Source organism: Aotus nancymaae, unplaced genomic scaffold (assembly GCF_030222135.1).
Source record: "Aotus nancymaae isolate 86718 unplaced genomic scaffold, 86718_ANA_hifiasm-v0.15.2.pri h1tg000020l, whole genome shotgun sequence".
Classification (NCBI taxonomy): Eukaryota; Metazoa; Chordata; class Mammalia; order Primates; family Aotidae; genus Aotus; species Aotus nancymaae.
The window spans coordinates 2149628-2172497 of NW_026988432.1; the positions used below are offsets into that span (position 1 = coordinate 2149628).

A 22870-nucleotide genomic window follows, 5' to 3' on the forward strand; every position below is an offset into this window, starting at 1 on the left:
CCACATGTGACCTCCAGAGCCAGCCCTGGAAGGCCAGGGCTGCTGTCCCCTGCCTGCCCAAGGCCTGTGAGGGCAGAGCCAGGCGGCCTCATCCCCTGCGGAGCCAAGAGCTGCTCCCTTGCCCGGGCCTGGGAGCACAGCAGGTGTGGACGGCTTTTCCAGGCTCTGTATTCTGCCCTGCTCAGGGACGCTGCTTGGGCTTGGTGGCCCTCTGCATGCTGGCCCCGGGAGGAGGCCGCAAGCCCTGCATGGCTTCCTTCCTGCTGAGAACGTTTCTTCCACACCGAAATTCTGCAGGAGCAGGCAGATCACACACCATGTTTCTGTCATTTAAACAAAGAATCTGTAGACGTTCATTGTCCTTGTCTCTCAGAAGACTAGAGTGTTCATTCAGGGTGATTGAGTTTTATTTTTATATATCTATAATTTAAGAACACCTAATGAGTGCTCTAGTATTAGTAAGCAGAGCCTTGCAGGGGATGTATTTACCCTGTAAAGTCTGGAGAATTGAATTTGTGCAAAAGTTCCTGAAAAAGTTACCTGAAAAGGGTTATCTTCGCTTCTCCCTGTGCCTTAGTGTAGCTGTCTAGTAGTAAACATGAGAAGGGCTTGCCGGCTGCCTCCTGCTCCTCTGGGCACACTCACTGGACAGTGCCCTGTCCTTGAACATAGATTGAAGGTCACTCTCCCTTAACACCCAGAACACTAAAAAACCTAACTCTGAGTTCATCACCTGAGAGGGCTAACCATTCTTTGGTAGAATTGTCCATCAAAGCCTGCGGTTCCTGAAAGTGGTCCCCATTAGAAGTGACCTCTGAGGGCAGCTCGTGGGACTGTCAGGGTGTGATTCCGGGTCTGGGAGGCGAGATGTCAGCAGAGAGCCCCCCAAATCCACCATGGGACGATGTCCCAGTGGGTGCCGGGGTCACCTGCTAAGCCCCTGGCTTAGGCCGGGATTCAGAGCCTGCCTAGATCCATGGCCGGCCGAGGCAGTGTTGAGGCGTGAGGGACGCTCACCCAAGATGTTCTCCAGTAGGAGCCGTTGCAGGCTGCTGCCTTCTTACAGATTCTGCCGGCGAAGGCCTTCCTCCGGCCATCCTTGTTACATTCCTGCTTTGAAGAGCCTGCTGAGTGCTTGTGAACTTATTTTTTTCAGCAGAGTTTTGCGCTGTTGCCAGGCTGGGGTGCGGTGGCTCGATCTTGGCTCGCTGCACCCTCCGCCTCCTGGGTTCAAGTGATTCTCCTGTCTCAGCCTCCCGAGTAGCTGGGACTACAGGTGCACGCCACCACGCCCGGCTAGTTTTTGTATTTTTAGTAGAGACGAGGTTTCACCATTTAACTAGTATGGTCTCGATCTCTTGACCTTGTGATCCAGCTACCCAAAGTGCTGGGATTATAGGTGTGAGCCACCGCACCCGGCCTTGTGAACTTTTTAGGATGAGACCAAGGTCTGGACACCCAAGCGTCTCGGCGGATGTGTTGGGCTGAGTCGTGACTCAGGAGCTGGGGTCCCTGAGGCCTGGTCTGAGATCCTCATTTTTTCTCCCTGCCCATGGGCTCTGGGCAGACGGAGTAACCCATGGAGGCTGTCGTGGGTGGGAGGCACAGCGCAGCGCCCTGCGGATTGATGGTTTGACTTTTTCCACGTTCAGTTAAAGTGAGTGAGTTCCCTCAGCCACGGCAGGGTTTTTCAGTCATGCAGGTTATTTGCTGCTAAGTGGACAACAAGTTTGTTGGTGGCCTTTTGACATGATGCCAGCCTCACTTCTGGAGATGTGGGTTTTCTTGGAACCCAAAGCAGGGAAGGCTGAGTGGTGAGGGCTGCGCTTTCGAGGACGCTGGGGTGCTCCTGGCTGGGCCGCTCCGTCCTTCCCCTGGCGGCCGCCTCCGGGCAGAGCAACAGGGGTTTGACGCCCGCTGGCTCCACCAGACTCCTAATTGAATTAGTCATGCACTCACGGCCTGCTCCACCCAACAGTTCTAAAGCTGTCGGTTCACACCTGGAAAGCGGTCCCCGCTTCTTAAAAGGCCTTTGAGCTGCCTTGTGGCCGGCGTAGTTGGCGTTTCTAAGAAAGTAGAAGTGAGTTGTAAGGTTTTGAAATTTCAGATGATAGAATTTGAAGGCCAAAATAGGCTGAAATATTTTTCCTTTTCTTACAGACATTTAAAAAAATAAACGGTTTTAAGGCCTTTTGTTTAAAGAGAGAAGTGAAATACTTACCTTTCGTATGTGAAAAGCACTAGTCATAAAGCACATGCGCTCATCCTGGGTTATTTATTCTTCCAGTGTTCACATTGAGACATAGTGTGAGTCAGCAAATTTGTGGGGACTAAGTCTACTCTAAATTGGGTTTCTTAAGGGCAGGGCTTTCGTGTTTCTTGTCTTAAAATACGCCTGTTTGTAGGTGCATTATTAGAATCCCAGCTTCCCGGTATAGAGTACCTGAGGCCGACCTGCCTAGATGCTCGGTCTGTGCACCTGAGAAGAGCCGAGCGTCTCCAGATGGGACGCCCCCGGTGAGGGACTCGGCACCTCCTGGGCCCCGGCTTTGGTGAGCGGCCACTGCCTGCAGGTCTCTGCTGAGGCCATCAGAACTAGCTGAGAGCTCTCCTATGTGGTAGTCCTTTAAACCTTCACACACTTCTCTCTTGCCTTTCCTGGACCCAGCATCCCTCTTCTCCATTCATCCTCTACCTGGTCTCCAGGACCTTCCGCGTCCATCCTCTACCTGGTCTCCGGGACCTTCCGCGTCCATCCTCTACCTGGTCTCCGGGTCCTTCTGCGTCCATCCTCTACCTGGTCTCTGGGACCTTCCGCGTCCATCCTCTACCTGGTCTCCGGGTCCTTCCGCGTCCATCCTCTACCTGGTCTCCGGGACCTTCCGCGTCCATCCTCTACCTGGTCTCCGGGACCTTCCGCGTCCATCCTCTACCTGGTCTCGAGGACCTTCCGCGTCCATCCTCTACCTGGTCTCCGGGACCTTCCGCGTCCATCCTCTACCTGGTCTCCGGGACCTTCCGCGTCCATCCTCTACCTGGTCTCCGGGACCTTCCGCGTCCATCCTCTACCTGGTCTCCGGTTCCTTCCGCATCCATCCTCTACCTGGTCTCCAGGACCTCTACCTGGTCTCCGGGTCCTTCCGCATCCATCCTCTACCTGGTCTCCAGGACCTTCCGCATCCATCCTCTACCGGGTCTCCAGGACCTTCCACGTCCATCCTCTACCTGGTCTCCAGGACCTTCCGCATCCATCCTCTACCTGGTCTCCAGGACCTTCCGCATCCATCCTCTACCTGGTCTCCAGGACCTTCCGCATCCATCCTCTACCTGGTCTCCAGGACCTTCCGCGTCCATCCTCTACCTGGTCTCCGGTTCCTACTGCGTCCATCCCCTACTCTCCAGGACCTTCCGCGTCCATCCTCTACCTGGTCTCCAGGACCTTCCGTGTCCATCCTCTACCTGGTCTCCGGGTCCTTCCACATCCATCCTCTACCTGGTCTCCAGGACCTTCCGCATCCATACTCTACCTGGTCTCCAGGACCTTCCGCATCCATCCTCTACCTGGTCTCCAGGACCTTCCGCATCCATCCTCTACCTGGTCTCCAGGACCTTCCGCATCCATCCTCTACCTGGTCTCCGGGTCCTTCCGCATCCATCCTCTACCTGGTCTCCAGGACCTCTACCTGGTCTCCGGGTCCTTCCGCATCCATCCTCTACCTGGTCTCCAGGACCTTCCGCGTCCATACTCTACCTGGTCTCCGGGACCTTCCGCATCCATCCTCTACCTGGTCTCCGGGTCCTTCCACGTCCATCCTCTACCTGGTCTCCGGGACCTTCCGCGTCCATCCTCTACCTGGTCTCCAGGACCTTCCGCGTCCATCCTCTACCTGGTCTCCGGGTCCTTCCACATCCATCCTCTACCTGGTCTCCAGGACTTTCTGCGTCCATCCTCTACCTGGTCTCCCGTTCCTACCGCGTCCATCCTCTACCTGGTCTCCGGGTCCTTCCGCATCCATCCTCTACCTGGTCTCTGGGTCCTACCGCGTCCATCCTCTACCTGGTCTCTGGGACCTTCTGCGTCCATCCTCTACCTGGTCTCCAGGACCTTCCGCGTCCATCCTCTACCTGGTCTCCGGTTCCTACTGCGTCCATCCCCTACTCTCCAGGACCTTCCGCGTCCATCCTCTACCTGGTCTCCAGGACCTTCCGTGTCCATCCTCTACCTGGTCTCCGGGTCCTTCCACATCCATCCTCTACCTGGTCTCCAGGACCTTCCGCATCCATACTCTACCTGGTCTCCAGGACCTTCCGCATCCATCCTCTACCTGGTCTCCAGGACCTTCCGCATCCATCCTCTACCTGGTCTCCAGGACCTTCCGCATCCATCCTCTACCTGGTCTCCGGGTCCTTCCGCATCCATCCTCTACCTGGTCTCCAGGACCTCTACCTGGTCTCCGGGTCCTTCCGCATCCATCCTCTACCTGGTCTCCAGGACCTTCCGCGTCCATACTCTACCTGGTCTCCGGGACCTTCCGCATCCATCCTCTACCTGGTCTCCGGGTCCTTCCACGTCCATCCTCTACCTGGTCTCCGGGACCTTCCGCGTCCATCCTCTACCTGGTCTCCAGGACCTTCCGCGTCCATCCTCTACCTGGTCTCCGGGTCCTTCCACATCCATCCTCTACCTGGTCTCCAGGACTTTCTGCGTCCATCCTCTACCTGGTCTCCCGTTCCTACCGCGTCCATCCTCTACCTGGTCTCCAGGACCTTCTGCATCCATCCTCTACCTGGTCTCCGGTTCCTTCCGCATCCATCCTCTACCTGGTCTCCGGGACCTTCCGCATCCATCCTCTACCTGGTCTCCAGGGCCTTCCACGTCCATCCTCTACCTGGTCTCCAGGTCCTTCCACATCCATCCTTTACCCGGTCTCTGGGGCCTTCTGTGTCGACTCTCTACCTGGTCTCCATGGACCTTCCACGTCCATCTTCTACCTGGTCTCCAGGACCTTCCGCATTCCTTTCTCCTTACTTGAATGTTTGTTTTTGACGTCCTTAAATTGTTGTAGCCAGAAGGGAACCCAGCAGCCTTGGCATGTTCTGACTACTGGAAAGGTGACCAGAACATGAATGTTTCCTGTTGTAGAGACTTGATTTCCAGCCCGGGAAATCTGTGCAGGCTAGATTTACTTTTATGGGTGTTGCTGAATATTGGAGTAACTAAACTTTCTTAGGATTTTTTTCTTTCACTTGTTTCTGTCCAGCTGTTTCTTTCTTTGTGGTGTACCTGTACTTCTGTCCAGCTGTTTCTTTCTTTGTGGTGTGCCTGTACCTCTGTCCAGCTGTTTCTTTCTTTGTGGTGTGCCTGTACCTCTGTCCAGCTGTTTCTTTCTTTGTGGTGTGCCTGTACTTCTGTCCAGCTGTTTCTTTCTTTGTGGTGTGCCTGTACTTCTGTCCAGCTGTTTCTTTCTTTGTGGTGTGCCTGTACCTCTGTCCAGCTGTTTCTTTCTTTGTGGTATGCCTGTACCTCTGTCCAGCTGTTTCTTTCTTTGCGGTGTGCCTATACTTCTGTCCAGCTGTTTCTTTGTGGTGTACCTGTACTTCTGTCCAGCTGTTTCTTTCTTTGTGGTGTGCCTGTACTTCTGTCCAGCTGTTTTCTTTCTTTGCGGTGTGCCTGTACTTCTGTCCAGCTGTTTCTTTCTTTGCGGTGAGCCTGTACCTCTGTCCAGCTGTTTCTTTCTTTGTGGTGTGCCTGTACTTGATTTTTGAGTCATGAGTCTAGAATCTTGTTTCATTCCTCCTTTGGTCAAATTGGTCTTTCTGACTTGTCTTATTATACAAGTGTATCTGCAGTTCTTGGTCTTCCTTCCTCATCCCATGCATCTGTTACGTGTCTCCTAGTTGAGTGTCATCTGCAGATCAAAAGATCCCAGCTTCCCTATCCATGGTCATTGATTAGACATATTGCTACAGCATCATTTTGTATTTTGGGAGGTAGGAATATGTGCAGAGGAGAATGGTCTCCAAGCATAGGAAGTCATCTCACGTGAACATGTAATAGTTGTGGGTGCTAGAAGTGTGATTCTGTGATTTTGCAGTGGACACATTCCATTTATAAAGAGAACATTGCTATTGGAGGATGCCTCTAAGACAGCTTTTATTCAGAAGTTAGGAAACAGAAGTCTCAGAGACTTCCTCTCCCCCCACGTGTGTTTGACTGGGTGATGTTTCTGTAGATATGCAGAGTCTAACAACTCTACCCAAAGAGGAAGGAAAAAACTATTGTTACCTCCCTTAGGGGTTCTCTGACCATTTGAGAAGAAAGACCCACTGCATTTTCTGTATCTGCAGTATGACTGCCAAGTCTGTAAACACAGACGAATAGAATGTAAAGCGTTTACTGCTACGGCAGTCGTAACACAGCACGTGATCTGTGTTCTCAGACCTTACGGCCAGCCTAGATGATAAATCTTAGAATAAAAAATTGAAGCTAATAAAATAATTCTAGATGGTATTTCTTATTGGGACTTAAAAAATCACGTATACCAAGGAGGTCTTCATACTATGGTGATGAAAGCTCCGTGCTTCCTTGCAATGTGATCTCTGTAGAATCTCTTTCATCTCCTCTTTCCCTGTGGATAGCTTAGCACCACATAACAACATGCAGCCTCGCCGGGCTGGTGTCCCTCTCTGAAGTTACACCAGGCCTTTTTCTTTCACTGTTAAGTCCACATTCTAAACACAACTTGAATTTCGAGGTCAGAACATTGGAGCTGTGTGCTCACCAGCTGGTCTTCAATTCAAATGAAGTTGGTAACGTTTTTGATTAACTGGAAATGGTGGAGTAGCTTGGGCATAGTATCATTGACCATAGGGCAAGTGCCCTGTCTCTAAAACGTAAAGAGAAAGTTATATGGTAAAATGTTTGGGAAAACCATGTGTGCGTGTGTACTTGTGAGTGTGTGCGCCTGCGCGAGTGTGTGTGCACGCATACTCATCCACACTTGATTCAAGGAGGTGAGCATGGGGTAGTGGGAGGGCTATCCATGTTTGCTCTGTTGCCCATTTGGATAGGAAATAGCTACAATAATTGCTTGAAAAAGGAATAATAATGACTTAGTTTTTGAAAGTTGTGAATGTTAGACACAGATGACATTGCATGTCGTCATCATTAGTCAGTATTTTGTGTAGGTGTGGTGAGATTTCACATGTAGACGCCGTCTAGATTGTACCTAGGAAAATCCAGACAACCAGTGTTCAGAAATTAGTTTCAGAGGAGTGCCACTGGGTGGCGTTTACAATGCAGCTGAATGGGGAACAAATTATAACGCCCCCCCTTAGGGGGCTGCTTCAAAAAAAATTGCCCTCCCTTCCTTCCTCCCTTCCCCCCTCCCTTCCCCCCTCCCTTCCCCCCCTTCCCCTTCCCTTCTTCTTTCTCCCCTTCTTTTTCCCTCCCTATCCCTTTCCTTTCCTTTTGTCACTCTTCTCTTCTTTTCTTTCTCCTTTTCTCTTTCCTCTTTTCTTTAAGAGAGAGTCTCAATCTGTCATGTAGGCTGGAGTGCATTGGTGTGATCTCAGCTCACTGCAGCTTTGACCTCCTGTGTGCAAGTGATCCTCCCACCTCAGCCTCCCGAGTAGGCATGTACCACCCACCTCGGTGGATAGCTTTTACATTTTTAGTAGAAACGAGGTCTCTGGCTATGTTGCCCAGGCTGGTCTTGAACTCCTGCGCTTAAGTGGTCCTCCTGCCTTGGCCTCTCAGAGTGCTGGGATTACAGGCCTGAGTCACCGCACCTGGCCCCTGTTAACTTGAGTGTTGACCGAAATGTTTCTTCTTCTTCCTCTGTGTGTGAGGCAGTGGGAGTGTTGAGTAGTCAGAGGCTAAGGCGTTACATTCTCTGATTTAGGTTCATGATCTGTCATACAGGAAAATTGACAAGATGTGCGTCCCAGTTCATGCATTTCTTTATTATTTCTATAAACGCGATTTATAGTGTAAACATGACTTTATGTTTTTACCTTTTGAGCTACTCTGAATTTGAGAAACAATATTGAAGGTTTGTTTTCAACCAATTTGACTAAAGCGCCTTTTGTCATTCTTTTCATTTGCTGTTCACACTCAAGTGTCAGCCTTTAGATGCATAAAAACTGCTGTGAAAAACAGCTTTTGAAAAAATGACTGCAACAGGTGTAACTTTTTCCAGTTATTATTTGTTTTTTTCCTCCTGAGTTACTATCGAGCATGGCAGTGAGTGTCACAGCCAGGGAAATGTCTTTGGAGCTCCCAGCGCATGGAAAACCTTGAGAGAAAAGGCGTGCGGACAAATAAACGCCCTCTGCCTCCCTTTGCTGATAAAAGTCGTGTGGTTTTTTGGATCGGAGGGAAGTGCAGAGCCCAGTGCTTTGAGTGCTGTGAGGTGGCGTCGCATCATCTTTGGGGAAAAGGTGGGGCTCGGGTACCTCCCACCTTGCCGACGGCCAGCAGGTGCATGCACCTTGGGGGTCTGCTGCCTGGCACTCGCAGGTGTCCCCTGCCCTCTGCTAGGGGCCGTGGCCTCAGAGCCGCCCAGGCAGGCAGGAGAGGGGGTCAGAGGCTGGCCGCCCCGTGGCTGCACTTGCTCTGCTTGGGTCTCCCGGGATCGAGGCCAGGTCACGGCGGGCTCTCGTCCCTCTCACTTCCTGTTTTCCATGAGCCTCATCTCTGTCACGCAGTGTCACTCTGATTTGCCGGATGTGCCGTTTGACAGGGCTGTGTGATGGCCGGGCCCAGCCTGCAGATGCTCGGAGCCACACAGCCTGACGCACAGCCTGGCGGCGCCTCCCATCCCGGGGAGCGGTTTTTAATTCACTGTAATTTATGCATCCTTGCAGTCCTGAGAGTGCCTGGCCTGTCAGCAGAGCCGAGATGAAGGCTGACAGTTGTCACCAGGGCCTGAAGGGAGCCTCACATGATGACACATTAGACAGACTAATGATGTTTTCCTCTCGCCTCCCTCTCGCTCTCCTGCTCCTCACCTCCACGCCAACCCCACCACGGCCCTGCCACTGCCACCACCACCTCGCCACCGCAGGGACGCTCCGGACGCAGGCCCGGCCAGGAGACTTCGTCTGCATCGAGTGCGGAAAGATCTTCCACCAGCCCGGCCACCTCAGGGCCCACATGCGGGCACACTCAGGTATCGCCCTCCTGTCCACTGTCCCCGAGGGGAGCCAAGGGAGTGGGGTGTCTTCAGTCAGCACTTGACCATCTGCAGCCGGGGACATGATCAGATTTCAGCCACTTCCAGGTGGGGGCACTGCCATCTGCCTCTGGGGCCATACACCGGCCGCCCCCACTCCACACCTGAAAGGGGTTTTTTTGGTATCCATGTGCCATGTGGTTTAATTTGAGATAAATCTGTCTGCGAATGTTCCATTTTAATTAGAGAGTAACTGACTCCTCAGAAATGAATATGTTAACGAACGACATTGCCACCAGCACACATTTCATCAAAGCACCCTTTTAGCACAGCCGAGGCTTGGTTTAGTGTCCTCGCTGGCACCGACTGGACTCTGTGGGATATTCCTGGGCCCCTTGGGACCGGGCAGGATGGGCTGCAGAATCCCTCGGCCCTTACGTAGGTAGGGAGCTTGCACCCGATCGGGCTGGGAACCATCAGGGCAGCACAGGGGCATTAGACAGACAGGGAGACGGGTTCTCTATCAGCAGTGTGAAGGATGCCCACAGAAGCTGCTCTGATGCAGGATGGCACAGGCCAAATGGTAAGTAATGCAAGAAGAGGGCCCCTTACACACACACCGATAATTAATGTTGTCAGTGATTGCTTTCTTCAGCAGTGAGCTCAGAATTAAAAAGGGCAATGGCCCCAGGCAGCCATTATCACAGTCTCTTACTGTAAGTGTTAACGGTAAATTGGTATTTTCCAGCCACAGGCTAGGCGCTGGTGTCTTTTTTTTTGGGGAAAGTACTTAATCTGTAATGGACTCATTTAACGTGCACGTCCTGAAGCTCACATGCTCATCTGTTAACAAACCGCTTCTTCCCACAGTGGTGTTTGAGTCTGATGGACCCCGGGGTTCTGAAGTTCACGCCACCTCCGCAGACGCCCCCAAACAAGTAGGTCTCATGATGAATCGGATGTCTGGGTTTTAATGCGGTGGCTGGGTAAAGGTGGGCTGTGATGCTCATCACTGAAGCGTGACCTTCTTTCTTGTTTTCTTCACTAGATGTGGAAATAATTCTTTATTGCTTCGACTTGGGATCTGACCCTTCGGAGCAGTCTGTGGGCAATCCCTGCACAGAGGTCCTCCCGGCGGGGGCTGCAGGGTGCCGGGTGTCAGTTGTGTTGGGGAGGAGGGAGTCAGGACAGACTGGCAGTGACTGAAAACACTACAGACTCACTTTTTCCAAGATGTTTCTGGGTAGGAGTTTGCTTGAGAACAAATTATGGTTAGCCTCCTTCAGGAACATTCTTTCTGTGTTATTCTGTAAGAAAAGTTTCATGTCCAGTGTGGTGTCTTGCGGCTTTGTGCTTTGTTCCTCTGTGTTACAGACATGACTGGCATGGCCAGAGTGCCTGAAAGTAATTGTGTGCCTGTGCCTGGGAGGCACCTGCCCCTACAGGTGTGACCTGTGTGCGTACATCACTCAGTGTACACGGAGCGGCAGGACTCGGGCGTTGGCTCGTGGTTCTGAGTCCTGCTCTAAAGTAGTGAGGCCCCCACCCACAGCCCACAGGGGTCTCTTGCATTCTCTCAGGCTGAGGGTGTGTGCCCTCAATGCTGTCTCATGTTACTCTCCTGGAGGACATCACACCCGTGTTGCACAAGCTTTCTCTAAAGAACATCTGGCTCCCTCCAAAGACAAACTCTCCCCTTTGTCATTGAGGAAGGGGCTTCTTGGCCATGAGAGTCAAGCCCTGTTTGGGTGGTGGAATTCAGTTTGTGTCCTCTGCTCTGACAAATTCAGTAGTCTGTGGGATTCCCAGTTGCTCGTGAGGATGAGGGTGATTAAGACCTCTGAGGGATCTCGAGACTGTATGGTCTAGTGAGGTCTCAAAGGAAACTTGAGAATCATTCTAGTCTATTTCTAGAGGAAAAAGGGAAGAGGCATGAAATGGCTTCACCAAGCGCCCCTGCTAATTAGTGATTGAGCTGGGCTGGCTGTAGGATTGTTGTTACCTGATTAGGGATTTTTTTTTTTCTTTTAATTATTGCCTGGTTAGAATTTCTATGTGGTGTTAAAGGCCTTTGCTTCATGTATTGTTGACAGAAAGCCTTGCCATTTATGACAGTTTTTAAATAATTAGCTTCGGCCTTTCTTAATAAAACCCATAGTTACACAGTGCCATGACAATGTATGAAATAAATACAGCATCTTGCTGAAAACGGAATGGAAAGATTTCCCAATGCACGGCCTCCACTGCAGTTGCGTTGTCCTTTTTAAAGAAATAAAACCCTCTTGCCACAAGAGTCACCATAATGTGTCTGTGGGATGTGGCCGTCACGGAGAATTACAAGTTGATGTTACAGCTGGGTGAGCCACAAGTGTTCCTGCGCACACAGGTGACTTGTTAAACCCACCCAGGACCTGCCTTTTGGTTGGCGTGTTTGACAGGGGTGGGAAGCCACATCTATGAACAAGTTGGTGAGAGTCTTCAGGAATGCCTGTCAGTTTGTTTGCTGCCTGCTAATACCACCTAAGCCTCTTGAAAAGGCTTTTGTCCCAGGGAGAAATAGGAGATCAAAAAGCAAATCATTTCGACTGTATTTTAAATAATTTCTGTGTTACTTACTGATTGCTGGGAGTTTAGAACAATTGTTACTCATTTGTGATTCCGATACAGAAAGGATGTATTTATATCGTCTTTGTCTCTCTAGACTGAAATGTTATTTTGTACTTCATACTAGCCCTTTGTTTCAAGCTCGGAGTAACTCAGCATTGTGGTCTGAGTTTGCGTGGCTTTCAGACTCAGCATGTGTGTTAACTGTTGTGTGAAGATCTCAGTGGGTCAACTTTCCTTTCATTCATGGGACGGTGGCGGTTCAGGCTGTGGCGTTAAGGCGGAGCTAGATTTGTATGCATTTCCGGCTACAGCAGCTGGCTTCTTGAATTCTGTATCTGAGATCACGGCCTCTGATAGGACTTCTTGTCTTTCATTATATTTAAAGTAGCTTTTGGTGATTTATCACTGAATGGTCTGGTTCTCTAAGGAAATTCCATTTTCCTGAACATACTTTGGAACTGTATCTTTAAGCATTCCCATAGAGGTTTGTTGGCTAGGATAATTGAAAAACACATCAGTAATAGGCAGAGGTTTAAATCTTAGGGTTCTTTGTTCTTATCCTACAGTTTCATTGTTTACAGAAATCACAATGGCTGTGTTAAATTTAGGATACCTTATAGACTTATAGAAACACATTCTGTAGTTCTGACGTCTAGAATGTGATTCCTACTTTATCAGCCATGTTCTTTTTCGTGTTGAGAGTACTTTACTAACAATCATTCATGTTTCACCAGATTCTTTTCCTGTGGGCTTCAGATGCTAGGGATCATGGCGGTGTTTTTTGGATCATGCAACACTGTGTATTCATGCAGAAATTATTTGATGTAACACCTAAAGTCGATGGACTTTTATAGATATACATAATAGTTGCTAAATTATTTACTTTAAACAGTATTTAGAAATTCCATTTGATAATCATTTAGTCACTCATGAGCAGTGTTCATTGACCATCCACTGTGTGCCAGGCCTGTGCAGGATACTGGGGAGGTGAGATCACCATTTTTCCTGCTTCTGTGGTTCAAAAGGTCCACGGGTGGCTTAGACAAGGAAACAGGGCAGAGCAGGGCAGCGCTGTGACATGGGAAGGGCCCTGTCATCCAGACTGGAGGTGCTTGGAAGGCCATGAGGGTGGAGGGATGGGCATTCCCGAAGAGCTCAGCCCGTGGAAGGCCCCGAGTGGAGGAGCACATTGCATTGCAGGAGCTGGGTGGAGGTCAGCTCGGGCAGGGGAGCCAGAGCAGGTGGGCAGAGGCTCAGGGTTGGGGTCTAAAGAGCACTGGGTCTCCTTGATGAGACTCATGAATTTCTGGCCACAGTGGCAGAGAGCCTGAGGCAGATCTGACACTGTCAGAGCTCTAGCTTGAGAAGAGTGAGCAGGTCACGTGCCACTGAGAATGGGCTTTGTGGTTCCCAGTGGCAGGAGTCCCTTTGGAGGCGCTTAGCTGGATCCCAGCGAGAGACAAGGTTGCCTGAGCTGGCGTGGGCTGGAGAGAGGGTAGATTTGAGGGACCGGAACATGGGGGTTGGATGTGGGAAGTGAGGGCCAGGAGCAAATCACGTTGACCCCAAGTCTGGCTTCAGGCAGCTGGTCCCAGGGAGCATCCAGTCCCCTGAGGCTGGAAGGAGGAGCTGATGTTTCCAGATAGAATTCAAGGTTAGTTTGAGAGCGGCGTGGAGACCCACTTAGGAATGTCCAACAAGCAGGTGAAGACACGGGTTTAAAGTGGAGAGGAGAGATCCTGGCAGAGACTATGTATATAATAGCTATCAACATTTACATTCATTCAAGGTCAGCCAGTTCCACTCGGAGAGACCCAGATACTGTCAGTGGCTAATACGTTGGGTTATTAAGTAGAGGCTTTAACTTTGATCCTCCCCCTTAGACATACAATGTGACCTAAGTTTCCTCATCTATAAAATAATGACAATGGTGCTTATGTTGTATATTTGCTGTGGAAATCAAGTTAGAACATACACCACAGAACACACATTCAGTGTTACCTTTTGTTACTTATTCCAAAATTAAGCCATTTTCCTTCATAACTGGAAGAAACTCACATGCATGGAGAGCATTTCTGTGGTGAGCACACGTGAACACGTCTATACACATACGCCTGTGGAGACAGATGCCTGTCACTGATAAGCTGGTTAGTAGACTTTGCTTATGAACTCGGTTTGATGGCCTGTTTTCTTGGTGTCTTATGGCTTTGTTGGAACCTGCCAGCACACTTCTCTTTGTTTGGTTTAAGAGACTTATAGTTAATTATTCATTAAAAAGAGGATGCAGGAAAACTATGAGTTTGAGAAAAGTATTGTCAGGATAGGCACAGTTACCTCGTTTGCTGCGTTCTGTTCAGAAGCCCTCTGCTTGCTAGACAGACATTCTTGGTTTTTGTAGAACAACTGCCCTTACTTTGCCATATTAATATTTGAATATTCTATACTGGAAAATTCTGATAAATCACAGTATACCGTCTGTCTCAGTGAAACAATTCAACAGGCACGATGGCAGGGTGAATCTGCTGAAGTTGATTTAATTTCCCCACAGGTCAGAGTTGAGAATAAAATATATAATTAAATCAGTTAAAGTTGGTTTCATTCATTAGCACACACCTGAAGCTTGAGGATAAATAGTTTCCTTTCCTGGTGACACTAGTAGCAGTCTTTTTCAGCACACGAACTATTTATTTAAGCCTCTTCCGTGTTACAAACACATACTTTAAGACCCCAAGCCGGGCACGGTGGCTCACGCCTGTAATTCCAGCACTTTGGGAGGCCGAGACAGGTGGATCATGAGGTCAGGAGTTCAAGACCAGCCTGGCCAAGATACTGAAACCCCGTCTCTACTAAACTACAAAAATTATCCAGGCGTGGTGGCACATGCCTGTAATCCCAGCTACTCGGGAGGTTGAGGCAGGGAATTGCTTGAACCTGGGAGGTGGAGGTTGCACTGAGCCGAGATCGTGCCACTGCACTCCAGTCTGGGTGACAGAGTGAGAGTCTGTCTTAAAAAAAAAAAAAAAAAAAAAGACCCCAGAGCATGCCATGAAAACCAGATAGTTAAGCAGTCATTTCTTTCTGAACACCTTCCTTTGGTAGGCGGTGAGGGTGGAAAGGATGCCTGAAACCTGCAGGCAGAGATGCAGGGTAAATAGCAGGGCTGCGTAGGCTGCACGTGCTCACAGCACGCCTCTCCAGGCATCTCACCCTTCTGCCTCGATCGTAGACGAGCCAGAAGATGGTGAGAGGGTCCAGGCGCGGGGCCCCAGGAGCCCGCCCGTGAGGGCACCCACACCTGTGGGTGATTCTTCCGGCGCTCGTCCTTGGTGCTTTTACCGTGTTTTGGATTAAGAAGTTCCAGTGCCAAGGACCGCCAGTCCTCCAAATCAAATCCTAAATGAGGGGAAGAGCTGGTGTGTGTTGTCTTTTTAAAGATGCTTGGTCATCTGTTTAGCAGGACTGAATAAATGTTTAGTTTCTAGTAATCAGCAGCATTCAGCATTAGAAAGAATACTTTTTGAAAACAGTATGTTGAAATCTGGGTGTTTTTGTCTTGTGGATGTTAGAGGAAAAACTAGGAAGTTTCTTTAGTGTTGCTGAGAAATTTTTTTTTGTTGCATTGTTGTTAAACATTAGAAATTAAAATGATTTTTGAAACCAAGAAAGATTATTCCCCCCAGACTCATGGTTTTTGGATTTATTAAAAGACCAGAATGACTGCTGAAATATGAAATCTGGTGTTGTGATTTGTTTGGATTCCTTGCCAAAATTTAAAGACTATGATTAATAGTTTATTTCTTATTATTCTAAATATTATTTTAAAATAGTTAAGCTGGATAAATAATTCCATTCATCAAAATAACAGGAAATGAAAAAATGAATGGCGACCTAATTTGTCTCATTTTTAGCTGCAGCTATTATAATGCAAATGATGGAGAAATCACCTAGGTTGGGACATTTGAATATATGCATAATCTATTTTCAGTTATCACTTTTGGATTCTCAGCATCACAGATCAAAGTTTGAAATTCAGCTCATTTGCTTAAGCTTTTCTTATTCATTAAACCAAACAAGCATCTTAAAACACATTATCCACTTTCTCTAAATAAAACACGCTACCAAAAGTCATGAATAGATGTGATGACTTATCCAGAATTACTCCAGACGGCTTGTTTGGAAAGGGTTTTAGTCAATAAAGCATCCTGCGTAGCTGTTCCTCAGGCACTCGCATTGCCTGCGTGGCTGACCGCAAGCCCTGTTTATAGGCTGACCTCTTCTGAAGGCTTCTGAAGGCTGAGAGGTGCCCTCTGTCCTGGGGCATGGTGGGATTTTGTGTGCGGGCCATGGATTCACTCCCATCACTACATACACATTTCCTTGGCCTTATTAAGTAGACCTCATAAAGTCAGTATCCATTCCTAGGACACTGAAATACCTTTAAGAAAGATAGTATTTCTTTCAGCATTACCCAAAAGCCCACAATTCACAGCTGCGAAAAAGAAAAGCAAAATCTTCTAAAAGCAGGCTTCTCATTTTTTCACTACTCTCTCAGGAGGAAAAGGCCATGTGCCTGTGCTCAGAATATTAGTGTGTCCACTTCATTTCAGTATTTCTGTGCCTCCTTTCTTCCATGGTTTATTCATTTCTTTAAAATGCTGTAGGGCTGCTTTATTGAGTAATAACATGGTGGCCTCTGTTGAGTCAGTAACTTAAAACGACTCTCTTAAAAAATGAGGTATTGGAACACACCCCTTCAGTTATGAAGAGAAAATAGGCATCTCTGCGTTTGGATTTGTGACCACAGTTTAACCACCTAGTTGTTTGGGTTATCCGGACTTTGCAGTGCTTCCAAAATAAGCATTTTTAAAGCCTTCTGAGCCCTGCAGTGTAAAACGTTAGCCCTTTATGGACAGAGGGCCATCTCCCTGTCGCCTCTGGGATGGTCCATTGATGCCTAACCCAATGCAAGTCTGTGACTTCTGGTCCAAAGGAAGAGATACCCAGGTGGACGTGCCCTGGGGGTGCAGTCCCCTGAAATCCAGGCACACACAGCACCTGTGTTCATACGCATCCCTTGAACACTTCTTAGGGTCCCCGACTTCTCTGTTTGCTCTGCAGAGACGGTCAAGGCCAAACAGCCAACAGCTAACCGTAACTCCCAGTTCTCTTTCGGTAAATACGAAGACCATTTTCCTTCCTGGACGTATTTGGAATTGGTTCTTAGCCCTGTTGATGATGAATACTTCCCATCAGAACCTCAGAGATTTCTCCATGGCCTGATGTCGCTGTACAAAAATGTAAAATAATCTTTCTCCATTTACTGCAGGAAATTCACCATCTACTTAGGGAAGTTTTATCACATCTCTCATTCTGTTACTGTTTCCTACATTTCAAATAAACTGCTGTCTCCACCACTGCGTCCACCCCCTAACCCCTCATAAAATTTTGTTGAGTATCTTTCTGACTTCCACCACATGTCAGCTGGTAGATGTCATGAACGCAGAGCCAGCTGTAAGTAGCTTTCTGGAACTATTAACTAAAGAAAAGCAGTTAATTCATTGTGTCAAACAGACCCCCCCACACCCTGCCGTTATTTCTGGGGTTCCTATAGGCATAGCTGGAAACCAGTTGGAATTTTACATGAGTCCCCTAGTTTATGTATGCATGTTAATTTCCAGTGGTCAGTTTCGCTTCATCAAGATTTGAGCTAAAGGTTAATGCAGTTAAGTACGATTAATCTGGCCATGCTGTATTTTGTCCTCAGATTGTAAACGCTATTGTTGAAACAGGGATGCTTCACGTGTCATTGGAAAGCATTCTCTGAAAGCCGTGGGCCCACATTTATGCTTGGTTTTATCTCACAATTTACTGTATAATAACCTTTCTCTTTTTCTCACGTGGTAATTATTTGTGGAAATGGGTGCACCGTTCTGACAGACCTGTGTGAGAGCTGTGCCTTTCTGTTTGTGTGGATGGCCCAGATTCAGCCTTGTTTTGGAACTATCCTTCACTTGTAAATCCACTTTGTACTATAAAATTGAACATTTTGGCCTCCTTCCCATCTTGCCAACTGGTACCCTTTTCTCCAGAGCCGGTTCGGACACTGTCATTTGCCATTCTTACCTGTGAAACAGAGACGTCCAACGATCCTTTCTCAATCACACTGGAAAGAACTTTTTTTTCAAGCCACCCCTCTTTAAGGCAGCAAGGCAAATTTAAAATACCTCCTGTTTGTATAAAATGAGTTACGGCTCAAGCCAGGGGGTCTTTGCCTACTTGGCTTGCTCTGTGAAGGTCAGTGTTTGTGTTCTTGGATGTTGATTCGAAAATTAGTAAGCAAAATGCATTTCGAAACCAAAAGGCAGAAATGAGCTTTTCTACTGTTCTTTCTTTTTTCTCACACAGGGGAGAGACCATTCTAACACAGGTACCGTCCAGACAGTGCCTCTCAGAAAGGGAACCTAAAGGCATGTTCCGACGCACCCCAGATCCCTGTCACGGCCGTTAGCAGCACCCTCACGGATGCCCCCGCAGCCTCCCACCGTGACCCGGCCGCTCCAAGGAAGAACAGCCAGAGGACTCCCGAGCAGACACCTCACATCCCAAGCCGCTGCACTGGAGTGGAAACGAAAGGCAGATGCCTGTCCCTGTTAAACGTTCAGAAGTAAACGAAGATGCTCTACTCTAGAAACACATGTAGATACTATATACGCATATACGTGCTCATCGCCCGTAGATCCATATTTCCTTCTCATAAACAGTAGTACTGGCAGGCACAGTAGGGGCACAAGGCATCTATCTTATTCAAGACAAGTTTGAGACACTGGAAAAAAAGATACTTGTGTGTGTTGGACAGAGTGGCGAGGCTGAGCACTGTCTTGGGGCCTCCCACGCTCAGAGGGACTGTGCAGATGATGTCAGAACAAGCCGTGGTGGATTTGAGCTTGATCGAGTATTCATACTACTGCCTCTCCTTGGCTTAGTGGGTATTTAAAATTAGAGTAAATAAGAGAGAGGAAGGAGGTGACGTTCAGGTGCTGTGGGAAGCAGGCTTGGTGGAGGGGCGTGATGATGAGACGCTCATAGCTGGTTCCATCGCATTCCTCCCTGGGGGCTGCGTGCACTTGCCGTGCGCTGGTTCCATTCTTTCCACCATTCGAACTGAGCGAATCCGGCAAAGGAGACACGTCTGTGGGAATGCGTAGATTCTGCTTCGGAAGAGAGCTAGTGAACACTAAGAAAAGCAGGCTTCTTGTTTATTCTCAGGACCTTTTTGTAACAGGGCTACATTCTGCAAACTGCTTATAAAGGAAGACTATATGTCTTAACAAATTCTTTAGCCACTGAGTCCTCCCGGTTCGGACCTGTTTTAGTAATGGCAGAAGAATCCCTGCGCAGGTTCAGGGGCCCTAGAGCGCAGGGTGCTGAGCTCTGGCGCCTTCTGTCCCCACTCTTTGCCTCCCCCCCCTTCCCTGTGCCACCCCAGCGAGTGGGTGTCTTTTTTCCCTGGGCCTGGTGACCTCCACAGGATGAGGAACTTTGTTCACAGAGGGTGGGGATCACCAGCCCCCGGGGTGGGGGATGGCTTTATATACCTCTTCCTCAGTAATGCAAATGCAAGTTTTTGTGGTGGGGGTTAAGGCCCATAGCAAAGGATCTTAAACCATGCAGTGTACGCAGTTGAAATTGTATTCCACAGATATAAATATTTTCTTTTCGCATTGCCGTGGCACTATGTGTGATGGCAGTATTTCTGAGAGTTTCGGGTTTTTGCACATAGGATTTTATGCATTATCAAAAGTTACTGCTGCCTTGAATGAAAATGTTCTGTGAAATTTTTTGCAAAAGCTTTACTAGGTTTTTTTTTAATTGTGAAATTTTGTAAAGGCAGGAAACGGATTAAAACGAGCATGCTAAATATATTTTTCAAGAAAGCAATAATTTTACATGTACAGAAATTATCCTAACCTTTAATACTGGTGAGAGCGACAGTTTACTTCATACAGTAATGGATTAGTGCAGTTTTTGTAGACAGTGGGCTTCTGATACAAAGTCTTGTTTAAACACACAGACACACACACAGACACACACACACACACACACACACACACCCTAAAGTGTGGGTTTCCTGTTCTAATGATTTGTTGAATATTATTATTATTATATTATTATTATTGTTGTTATTGTTATTAGTTAATGTTTGTTTCTGAATTCTACTTGTTACTGAGTTTAAATTACTTGACGGTTCAGATTACTTGCAACACTTTCAAACAATGCAATGTAACTGGCTAGCTTATATATATATATATTTTTTTTTTTTTACTTTTTTTTTTCTGATATTCTTATGCCAGATATGTACGAAAATGATGTGTCCTGTTGGTGTAATTAGGAACGTCATGCAGATACAGTGAAGCAACTGTAATTGACTGTAAAGTTATTTTGAGCAAAGTTTTGGAGACACATTCCTCTGTCCACCTGAGACATCAGAATCCTCTTCTTTGATTTATGTTGAATCATTTCGGTAGTTTCCCACGGTGATCATTTCTGCATTTCCTGGCTGTTCTTTTCTTGGCTGAAAGTGGATGACGACTGTCAGGAATGCCAGGGACTAGTGATTCGGTCCTGTTTCTCTGTGTTTTAGTTATTAAAAAGAAATTCTGTACCCAAAGTGACACAAAAGTGTAGTCTACATTTTTACTGTTTCAGAAGCAGCATGGTTAAGCGCAGTTGGCCTTTAAAGCTGGAAGTGTCCTGCTGGCGAGTCTCCATCCTGGAGAGTGTGGTGGGGAGCGGGCTGGTGCTGGGGCCCTGCTGGCCGCGGGCTGGATCCTGCCTGGCTCACAGGAGAGGGGCGGAGGACAGTCGGCTTGCAGGGCCGTGCAGGGGGCACAGAGTGCGGGAGTGAAGTTTTCACCCAGACAGACTGGGGATCCCCCAAGAACGCCACCCCCTGAGGCCAGCTGTGGCATGCCTGGATGTGTGGGCCCTTCCTTCCACCGATCATCAGTATTGTATTGGTTTGTTAATTTGTTGATGTCAGTTTGGTCATAGTATTTAATATGATTTGTGTTTTCTTATTTATTTAGCCACTGAGTCCCTTTGTTTCCGAATGGTGATTTCTGCATGATACACTTCCGTACGTCGTCTTCTGACTGTTACAGGCTTTCTACTACCTCTCCCGATCTGCTGTTTCCTTGTTTCTTAACAGGAGTTTTTACAGTGTTGCGTCTAATGTAACTTAGACAATAAAGGGTTTGGTTGTCTACACTGCAGCTTCTGGGTGTCTCTCCCCTGCTTTCCGCTCGCTGCTGCCCGCCCTGCCCCTGCTGGGGCCTGGCTCCGCCCTGGCCTGCCTTCCGCACTCACCTCTTTCCCGCTCCTGTCTCTTCCTCATTTTTGCATTCAAATAACACACTGCTAATGAGCTTCTAAAACGCCTTCAGGTCATTCACTTGTATTCCTTAATTTGAAGAATGAATATTTAAATTCTCTCAAAAGTCAGATATTGAGAATCTTCTCTGGGAAACTGGCCACTGTACCTGCCCACCTTTCTGCTTGGTCCCCGGAAGGTCTTACTGTAATCTTAGATGGACAGATTTCATCCTCATCAGCACCATACAGATTTGGCTTTAAAGCCAAGTGAATTTTGCCTTTGACGCTCTGAAAAGTATTAAATGTTTTAAGAGGTTCCCCCAATATTTACTTACTTATTTTTTAAACCAAGAAAGACACTGGTTTCCTGAAAAGCAGGTGCTTCAGGAAGTAGCAGTTGGGAGTTGCATACAGTTACTTGGTCAGAGAAAGGAGCGCCTCCCGCATGACAGGCCACCGCCCCATCCGGCCACCATGCACAAGTCACTGAGGACACGAGAACCCCTCGGTAGCGGCTCCGGTGCCTGTGGCTTTCATCATCTCACACTCCTTCAGGGCGCAGGGTTGAGCAAGAAAGGGCAAGTTTCATCTCCATGGTGCCTCTCTTGGCAACTCTGGTCACCGTCTGTTCTTTGGACAGAGAAGAGATAGAGTGAAGGTTACAGGGTGAGTAGCGATATCTTCGAGATCAAAGAACGTGGGTGCAGTCTTAGTCTGTTGTGTGGAAGAGGGCACCTCCTGGGCTTTTGTGACCGGAGACTGTCTACAACATTCCTTCCTTCAAACTAGACAAAACCGTCCTCTGCCACCCCCAGCAAGTTCTGAGAGGTTTCCAGCCTATAGAAAAGGAAGGAAGGAAGGAAGGAAGGAATGATGGAAGGAAGGAAGGAAGGAATGAAGGAAGGAAGGAATGACGGAAGGAAGGAAGGAAGGGCAGCATTCGGATAGCTTTACTTTCCACTTCAAAATGTCTTAAGTAGCGTATGTTGTTTTACTGCTTTTAACTTTGGTGAGTTCTAATTTCAGAATGTTTTATTCACTGAGCAAAAAAAGATGAAAAAACCACAGGCCAGGACTTAAGTGAGGAGGACATCTTTGTTTGCCGTGGTTGGTGGGAGAACGCTCTGGAACCCGGTAACAGGCCTGCGGGGAGTGACCCGGGGCCACCTGCCTGGGAAAATGTTCATTCTTCATCAACTTTGCTAATTCTACTTTGAGGCAGTAAAATGCAAAAGACCATAGAAATTTGTATTTCCTTTTTTAAAATACAATTTATAACATTATATTTTGTACTCTTTATATTAGAATTTGTAACTAGATTGATGTATTTAACTCTATTTCTGAAAAAGTAATTCAATGTTTTAGTTGTGTGATAAAAGTATTTAGAGAAAACATATTCATTCTATTGGAATTTGAAATAAATAAAAACATCTTGGAGTTCTGAGATGTGTAAGACATTTTTCCCCAGTTTCCGAGGGTGGCTTAAGTCGTCTGATAGCCTGCTTTGATCTGTGATTATTTATTTTTGTTGGCTGAGCATAAACCAAAGTGTTAATGCCCTTTATTTATAGAAGAGTTTTAGGGTGATTCACAGGGTCGTTCATCTGAAGAGATGCTCAGATACCCAGATGGCCCGAGGGTTTTTGTTTTTGTTTTTTTCAAATCTTGTGGACTCCAGGACATACACACGCCTTTTTAATGGAAGATGCTGTGTT

The 22870-nt window shown here is 47.8% G+C and overlaps 1 protein-coding gene across 7 annotated transcripts in view; it reads left to right on the top strand.

Annotated features, from left to right (window-relative positions):
* The window catches only part of ZNF516 (zinc finger protein 516), a 135583-nt gene extending 112986 nt beyond the window's left edge, over positions 1-22597 (top strand). For all 7 annotated transcript variants that reach the window (XM_064379010.1, XM_064379014.1, XM_064379012.1 and 4 more), the window contains exons 4-6: positions 9069-9173; positions 10047-10114; positions 18189-22597. In XM_064379010.1, the coding sequence (XP_064235080.1) occupies positions 9069-9173; positions 10047-10114; positions 18189-18248 (233 nt within the window). In that variant the 3' untranslated portion in view covers positions 18249-22597. The remainder of the gene's footprint in view (positions 1-9068; positions 9174-10046; positions 10115-18188) is intronic.
* Positions 22598-22870: the final 273 nt, after the last annotated feature.